Here is a 9,426-nt window from a genome sequence, read left to right as displayed (position 1 = left end):
ATTGTAGGTCAAGTGAATGGGCTCAGCCTCTCCCCAAATCTGCTTTACTAATATCAACGGTAACGCATGTGTATGCTGTCTGTGTCCTACATTTAAACTGAGACGCACAAGCAGGCCCACAACGCACGCACGCTCACACACATAAGACACACACACCGAGATGAACAAAGATGCGCACGTACCGGTTTTCCATTATCTTTAAAATGGCTCTAAAGCCCTCGGCAGCTACATCTTTTCATGTTCAGTTTGCTTTTTCTTTTTGTAGTCAAGACCGTGGACATGGTACACTGTTACTGATTGTGTGATCTGCCTATAGGCTATGCATTGTGGGACGTGACAGAAAACATGGTATCCAAATGCAAGACGTTTTTGACAAATTATCTCACATGTAAGCCCAGTTGACTGACATGTTGACTGTTCGTGGAATCGTGGCATGATTTGTTTATAAAAGAAAGAATATTGGGCTTCTCCTGTCCACTTGTTGCTGGTGCCGGCATGCCTTGTTTGTAGCTTATGCTTGATTCCTGCACCACACGTGTGCATTTGTGGCGCCTGCGCAGTAGGGCAGCCACATATGCGCATGCAGTGGAGCAAATCTACTGGGCAAATTCAGGCCAGGGCAAAACCTATTGGGTTTCCAAAGGCATGAATTATTATTGTGCAAAATGTGGAGCCAATTGCACTACTGTCCCATTAGGAGGCGAAAGGATAAACGGCATATGCCTTGTCAAGTGTAGGATAGGATAGGATAGAATATCCCCTTGCCCCTTGCCTCTTCACACGCATATATTTTGTGCCAGGTACCACCATACAAGATTTGTGTTGTTAAAATGATTTAAAAATATTCCTAATTATTTGTAAATAACAGATCTGCTATTTTGATGTTATATTAACACATTATACTGCTCAGACCTCCCCAAGGACTTTGAGAACCATGCAACTGCAGGCTGCCACATTCTCATCTAGCCCGTTAATAATGATAGAGATGTGTCTAATTTGTTTATCAATAAAACTAATTGGAAACAAGACGATGAGATTGGACAGTAAAACCGTGACAGTAAAACGAACCGTATCCAAGGAATCACATAAAAGCAAGTCTATAAAAAATAGATTTCGGGCCAGGGGAGCTTGAAATGGCGAGCCTAGATCATCAGGCAGACCACTCCAAAGCCTTGGAGTCTGGCAGTAAGTAGACCCTATGAAAGAATCAAATGAACAATAATAATATCTTACACATTTGATGTGTGTTCATGCGTGCGTGCAGACGATGGACATACATGTTCACATACGAGACTGTCCGGGGCCAATTTCACCTCAGGTTTCCATCTATCTTAGACTGGGGCTTCTGCTCCAACCAACTGCTTTCTTTCACTCCCGCACATTAAGGGAAAGCTTGTTTATAAAAAGTCCAGAGAAAATGGATTAGATTCCCTTCACCTTAATAGGTTTCCATGTCCCAGGCCAAGCGCTTGCCACCGTGATATATCAACACTAAATCTAACCCTAACTGTAACAGATGACACACCAACTGTCTGCAGGACAGACGTGCTACCTGATGGCTCAGTTATGGTTTGATCCAAACATGTTTCACTGCAACAGGGCAGGGCAGCTGATGTGTTCATTTGTCGACTAGAGGGCACACATAGTGTACTTCCCATATAAAGTTTGGCAGGATTGTGTCCATTCAAACGTGCGGTCCAATTCATTCGACGTGTGATTTGGGCATGCGATAGCTATGGATCCTTCCATAAACAAAGACCTCTGAGCTTCCGCAACATGATTCTCTTACATTATATGATCTCTGTTGACCTGCAAAATACGTTGTGCATGCAATGGTGCACAAGTTCATGTGCACTAGTGTATCCAGGTACACTAATTGCCCTGCATGTGCATGTGCATGTGCATGTGCATGTGCATGTGCATGTGCATGTGCGAGACTGGGCGGGGCCACAGTTCAGAGAGAAGGCATACATGTTCATAGGTTCTCCAAAAGAACCTATGAACATTGAAATAATGCAGAGTGATGATGATACAGCGATCCCCAAGAGGCAGGTCCACGCTGGTGATATATCCTTCCCTTACGATATGATGCGAGTAGCGGAGAGCTCGGGCCTTGAATAAACATTTATATTACCCCCACTCAGCAAAATACATCATCCAGACTTTCGGAGGAATCCTAGGCATTTCTCTTTCGGTGTGACGAGGCAGAGTCCTTTTCCAAGAAAGAAAGAAAGAAAGTGTCTGCGAGCTCGAAGAGAGTCACTCGAGGCATACCAAAGCTTTACAAGCTGGAATTCAGTTTTTATGAGTTTAATCCCTATATGTGCATGATACGCACAGGAACCACGAAGCCTGATTCCAATACAGCGGCCTCCTCCTCCTCCGCTGCAGCAGCAGACCGACCCACTCAGCCCTTCTGGAAAATTCCTCCGAATGGGCCAAGACAACGTCCTGTGATAAGAGACGTGTTATTCCTGATGGGGACAGAAGAAAACAACATTTATGGGATTTCACCAAGAATGAGTTTCATCTCATTTTTTTTCAGCGTGGAAAATATTGGCGATACAATCTGGCTGCTCGATCAACGTCTACTGAGTTTACCTAACTGTAATTAATCTGTAATAAACACGGCACACAACAATGCAAAGTTGCAGGCACACATGGCCAAGAGTCCTCACAGACCTCTTCAACCATCAACATTTCTTATGTAACAGATCAAAAGGATAGTGTCTTCTTGGAGAGGAGAGGAGAGGAGAGGAGAGGAATGTGCAAGTCTGTTCTTTTTTGATGGTGAGAGAGAAAGTGTGCTGTGATCAGAGTCAGCCGCTGGGATAAACAATGAGTCAACAGCATCATCAGCAAAGTCATCAAGAACCTTGGAAAGGGGGAAGGGTTTGTCTGTCTGTCTGTCTGTCTGTCTGTCTGTCTGTCTGTCTGTCTGTCTGTCTGTCTGTCTGTCTGCCTTCATGTCTGTCTGTTTTGACCACATCTTCCACATTCATTCCTTACCTGTATCGATCACTATCTCTCCATTTTGCTCTATCTTCATACATATCTGTTTATTTGGTCTGTAAGTGTCTCTTCCTGTAGCCTGTCTCTATCCATTTCAAATGTCTTTACATACCCACAGTCCACATAATCTCTGCATCTGCTTACCTACTTGCAAGTCTTCCAGTGAGAGTAAGCTCTTTAGATTGTTCAATGCAGAGTTGTCTTTTACTGCCCTCTAGTGGACATACAATATTATGTTGTGTGTAGAGTACTCGTGGTCTTGACCAAAAGATGCCACTAGGGGTCAGCTTTGACATCACCTTCAGGTACTTCAGACTTCAGAGACACACCACTTATATAGGCTACTATAGTCCGGGTAGACCCCCAATCTTCATCAATATTCAGCAATGAAAACTATATAAACCATTTCATCACTTTACATTGACACAAGAGTGGGCACCTCGATGTAAAATGTTTTTATTTTGTTGTGTGTGTGTGTGTGTGTGTGTGTGTGTGTGTGTGTGTGTGTGTGTGTGTGTGTGTGTGTGTGTGTGTGTTGTGTGTGTGTGTGTGTGTGTGTGTGTGTGTGTGTGTGTGTGTGTGTGTGTGTGTGTGTGTGTGTGTGTGTGTGTGTGTGTCAATATCTAGAGAGAGAGAGAGAGAGTGGGAGAGAGAGAGAGAGAGAGAGAGAGAGAGAGAGAGAGAGAAGAAAAATCAAATGGTGTAAAGTAAAGTAGGCCTATACAAAACATGCACGGTACATCATTATCAGACTTACATTTACCCTTCAACAATTTCATGAATAATATCATACACAGTAGGCCTAGGTGGGTTCTAGACTGGTAAATAGCAGTAAAAACCCACCTCAAAACTAACTTCTTTAGGCAGGCATGTGCCTGACCTCTTTGTTGCTCTGCTGCTAATTGTTCTGTTTTTATTGTGATTTTGTGATTTGTCCTTTGTATTAACTGCTGTTTTTATATTGTTGTGCTCTGCTGCAAATTGTTCTTGTGATTTTGTGATTTGTCCTTTGTATTAACTGCTGTTTTTATATTGTTGTACGGCGACCTTGAGTGCCCTGAAAGGTGCCTTATAAATAAAATGTATTATTATCATTATTATTAAAGTTTTACATAATTTGGCCTCCTGGTGGGCGGTGGCACTATAAAAGGAAGATGTGGAAAATGCATGGCAAAGGGTTTTCCTTGGCCTCTAGAGAGTGTGTCCGTACAACGTCTTAGACTGATCGCTGGAGGTAAAACACGGATCGGCCTGTTATAGCACCACCATGAGGCTGATTTGAAAATGTTCAAGTGGCATTTCTTCCTCGACCTAATGGGAATGTGCATACAAAATCTCACGGAAATCGCATGCTGTGTTCATGATTTGATGCATTTTGTTAAAAACTGAGCAATCCTGAAAACTTTGGAGGCAAATCTTATCCAATCAGCATGGAATATGAAAAATCAGAAATTCCTGTTTCGTTTAATGACTAGGCCTATAGAGATACTGTGTACAGATTTGTGCGATTTCTGGTCAAAATCTGTAGGTGTAGTGTCTAAAAATGTGTTTTGCACAAATCAGCCTCCTGGTGGCGCTATAACAGGCCCATGTGAAACAATTGGGGCAGAGGTTCTGCTCCGGCACCCAGAGAGTGTGCGTGCACAGTTTCACTGCCATCGTGCGAAGGGTGTCAGAGATTAGGTTTTCACAGACAGACACTCCTGTCAGACTTGTCATCTCCCTAGGTTTTCAGATTACACGGTGGTGGTCAGTCAGATCTCTGGCGACAACACAGCTGAGCATGATGGTGTGGTGAGGGACTTTGTGCAGTGGAGCGAAGCTAACCACCTCCGGCTCAACGCTAGCAAGACCAAGGAGATGGTGATGGACTTCCGCGCAACCAAGAGATTACTCCCGGTGCCAAGCACCATTAACGGGGAGGCGGTGGAGTTTGTAGACAACTACAAATTCCTAGGAGCACACCTGAACAGCTCGTTGGACTGGTCGGACAATGGTGAGGCGATTCACAGCAAAGGGGAAGAGCAGGCTGTTCTTCCTGAGAAGATTGTTTGGCGTATGTAACAGGATGCTACAGATGTTGGCCTGGTGGAGACAACAACAAGGTTCCATCACTATCCATCCAATAACATCCATGCATTATCACATCCCACATTCAGTCTATCCATCCTCAGCCTGTGCCAGCATATCATTTACACCACTATTTTCAAATAAAGTATAATGAATTGCCACAGACCTCCTTGCCTTATCTTTCCCATAGGATAGGAAGTCAGGAGGACATTTCCCAATTTGAGGTCTCTTTATATTTTTCCAAGAGACAGCAATTAAGCATTTTGCCTGCAAAAGACATGTTGAGAATACATAGTGGGAAGTAAACTGGACAATCTCAAGATATATAGTTGCAAAGGGGAGGATGAGGAGAAAGCTGGAAGCCATCCAGATGAACCTCTCCCACACACTCTATGCTGATCTATCATCAGGGCAGAGGAGTAGTCTACCTTTATCGAAAGACAAACTGTTCCCCCACACAAGGGAGATCGCTATATAACAAGGCCCTTGCGCAATCTTCCCTGTCCCATGGTTCAATACTTAGTGACTGCTCAGTTACTCTGCCACTTTTACTCTCGGATGTAAGCTACACAATAATCAGAGGCCTGCTTAGGTCTTCTTCCTTAGACTAACAGCTGTAGCCTGTTAATGTTTCACCACAGTTAGTGTATGTATGGTGTTCACTCCATTCAATGCAGATCGACTGTACATATTAGTAGACTTTAGTACATGATAATACAGTATAGCCTATAAAGCAAGTTTTTTGCACACCTTCAAAGGCAACAGGTGCCTTCATATGCAACCCTCTTATCTTAAAGGGCCTTAATGAAGGTCTAATTAATAGTACACTTTTCCTTCAGCACTTATACTGTATAAATGCTACCTATTAACTAACTAGACCAGGTCAACCTGGTTGTGCCAGACCCCCTGTCTGTCATCATCATTTATGACATCATGCCTTTTGTAGGCATGTCATCATCATGTCATCATCATATATACCCTTTATATAGAAAACCCGGACAGACCGACATTTGCTTATGTAGGCCTACCCATTTCATGGGTCTGGCAATAACTGTTACTTTTCAGGAAACTTTTAAAGCTGTACTGTGGAAGTTGCTCAACTAGTGGTCAGTAGCGGTATTGCTTTTTCGCCGCGGACCACCGTGGCCGGCGGGGCCACCTCCGCCTCGCCGATACGAATCCATAGAGCCGTCTCCCGTCATTTTTAGACCAGGATTGAGGGAGTAGCATGCAAGATTGCTTCACCAATGTAAACACAGTTGTGAGGGAAGCTATTTTCTGAAGAGACACAAGACTCGCTGTGATTGGCCGGTGGTGTATGATCGGCGCTGTGATTGGCCGGTAGTGTATCATGTGGGAGATGACATCATTTTGCCGGGAAATACAGCCCCTGTCATGGGTATGTAGAAAACATATAAAGAAAAGGCTTTTGGGGCTGAAATTAACGGAGTGGGTGTTCTAAAACTTAAGCGATTTAATAGTTAGGACAATTTTAAGATTTGTTTTATTAAAAAAGTTACATGGAACAACTTTAAGTCTCATTATATGCTGATCTTATTGGTGATAGAATTCACACGATACCTGTCTCTATTTCTATCTGTTGATGGCTTGATATTGTTATCCTGTTTGAATTGGTGTTACCCTAATACTTATTCTGTACTTTTACAATATGGTATATATTCTATGACAGCTGAACTCCTTTGACATCAATAAAGACCTTTATTGATGTCATATAGCATATACAGTAACCGCATGTAAAGGTGAGTCATGGGTGTTTGACACACCTCTTCCAGAGAAGGAGGGAGTCTGTTGCTTCGGGAAAGAGAGCTTATCAGTCTTATCTTGATAATTGATTAAATAAATGTACAGTCTTTGTACAGTGTACAACTGTCATCACACATGATTGCACAAATCCACACACAGCCTGAATGCACGCACGCACAAATACGCAACACAGTAATGATGTTAGGTTACTGTAGCAAACCCTGATGATGACTGGCAACAGTCGAAACGTTGGTTAATTAAATTATTTGCATCGTGGCTGAAGAGTTGTGCGGCCTCTTTCTTCTCATTCAGGTTACTGTAGCAATACAGGTATGGGGCTGAATCGGATCTCTGCATCACTGATGGACAGCACCCAAAGGGAGGGAAGGGGTTGTGAGAAGGGAGTAGGCCTACCATTACCACTATGCCAGTGGATTGTATACATTCAACATCTCTCTTCCCTCCTTTCTTCTCCAAAACACTGTGGTTGACACAGTGGTGCTGTGTGGAATGTGCAACTGGACTTCACAGAGAAGTTGAACATTGACCACTTACTGTAAAGGAGTAGTTCACCCCGAAAATGTAGTTTTTTTTCTATTGATTAGTCATGCCATGGAGACTTGAGTTCAATAATATTTTCTTATATTCGACAAAAAATGTGATTATAGTAAATGTATCCCCATTGATTGTGGATAGGGACCCAAATGCATGGCCCTGGATGGGGACCCAAATGTGTTTGGGTGAGAATTAATGAGGGTAAATTTAGGGTCAATGGTCAAGTATATTTACCCCCATTGATTCTTTCCCAAATGCATTTGGGTCCCCATCCAGGGCCTTGTATTTGGGTCCCCATCCAGGCCCATGCTATTTGGGCCCCTTGGGTCATCCAAAAACATCGTAGAATGGGTGCCCAAAAAAATCTCAAACAGGAAGTGAGTTATGGACCAAATTAAAAATAACAGTTGACCTTTGACTCAAAAGACACATCTCCAAAAAGCATAACATTTGGCACACATGTCCCTTTGGGACATTCTAAAACATCCTATAGAAGGGGTGCCCAAAGAAATCTTAAACAGGAAAGTAAGTTATGGACAAAAGTCAAAATGGCCTCCTAAACTGTTGACCGTTGACTCAAAAGACACCAAAAGAATCTCCAATGTTTTGGAGATTCTTTTGGTGTCTTTTGAGTCAAAGGTCAACAGTTCAAACTTTTTCATGTAAAAAATGATATGTATTTGGCCACAGACCCCATCTCAACATATTTAGTTCCAGGGACCCCCCAGAAGCAAAATTTTAGTTACAAATGTTCGCTTAAAAATATACATATATTTAAAGATTTGCATACATGTTCACGACTTTTCAAAAATAGCAGATTTTTTTTTTTAAATAGCAGATTTCAGAAAACCTATAGTGGTGCTCACTCCGGTGCCACGCTGTGAGCTTGTAGATCTGCTATTTTTCAATAGCTAAAGTATAAAGTAATTAAGGCCCCTCCACCTTGGGCCCCGTAGTAACTCAGTCCCACTTTTCCCCCCCTTGTGACGCCCTGAGGATTACGAGCGCATGCAGGACCATCCCACGAGCGTTGGCAGAAACCCACCAGCATTAGATCAGACATGATTACATCAGAGTGATCAGACCAGATGATTCCCTCAGATATATCGTGAAAAAGAAAAGAAAAAGACCTCCACACAGGTGTGAAGTTGATGAGAGGCGTGAAGCTTTAATTTTCAGGGATTCACATCGCCACAATAGCATTGGATTCTGGTATTCAATGAATACAGAAGAGCGTGAAGTTTGACAAACTGATTAAAAAAACTATTTCATATTGGTCTATCATGGAACTTAGAATTTTGCTGTTCTTGGTGGAGAGACATAATTTGTCCAAACGCCAAATTTTCTGCGAAACATTTTTTACTTGAATACACTGCATTGTTTGGACATCTTTTCAGTGTATTTATTTAAATATGTTCTATCATAATCTAGCAGCTTGACCAATAACAACACAGTTCGTGAGTCAGTAAGCATGATCACTTGGTAAACACGTCATGTTTCTTTGAAACATGGAGGCCACTAGATGCACACATGCAAATCCACCAGATACCTGCTGCAATAACACCTAAGCCTTCTGTCCACATTTTGGAGCAATGGGGATTGTGTGATACTGATTGCGACCTGTAGGTCGCAGTTTACTACTAGTAAGACGCCTCAGGGGTGACATGCGACCTCGCCCGTGGCCATCTGGTTAGTGATGTACCGTATATCGGACCAGTTGCACCAGACCCCTGCAACAATGTGATGTCAGAACATCACATTATGGGCATTCCCAGATATGCACTTATATTAATATTGATGACATCGGAACAGGGATCTCCATATACCGGTATGGGCATAAAACAGACAAGGACGTAATTAATTTGCAAGTGTGACCTCGTGATGACATCAGCGATCTCTTATGGGCATAAAGGGGACATCAAGCCAGAGCGTGATGTCAGAGCGGCAAAACCCATTCTGTTAAGATGTGGTTCCCCTGACATCACAGTGACATCAGAGCATGATGTCTGAGCGACAAACCCATAG

At 42.8% G+C, this 9,426-nt stretch overlaps 1 protein-coding gene across 1 annotated transcript in view; it reads left to right on the top strand.

The window, feature by feature from the left end:
• Positions 1-3,282: 3,282 nt before the first annotated feature.
• LOC308290104 (POU class 2 homeobox associating-factor 2-like) overlaps positions 3,283-9,426 on the top strand; it is a gene marked incomplete at both ends in the record, with an annotated part of 19,285 nt that continues 13,141 nt past the window's right edge. Inside the window, 2 exon segments of the mRNA XM_080731879.1 lie at positions 3,283-3,317; positions 4,740-5,008. Of these exon segments, the coding sequence (XP_080588005.1) occupies positions 3,283-3,317; positions 4,740-5,008 (304 nt within the window).

The sequence above is a fragment of the Nannobrachium achirus genome (assembly GCF_963921795.1).
Source record: "Nannobrachium achirus genome assembly, chromosome: 8".
Classification (NCBI taxonomy): domain Eukaryota; kingdom Metazoa; phylum Chordata; class Actinopteri; order Myctophiformes; family Myctophidae; genus Nannobrachium; species Nannobrachium achirus.
This window is presented reverse-complemented; position numbering and strand designations above follow the sequence as displayed.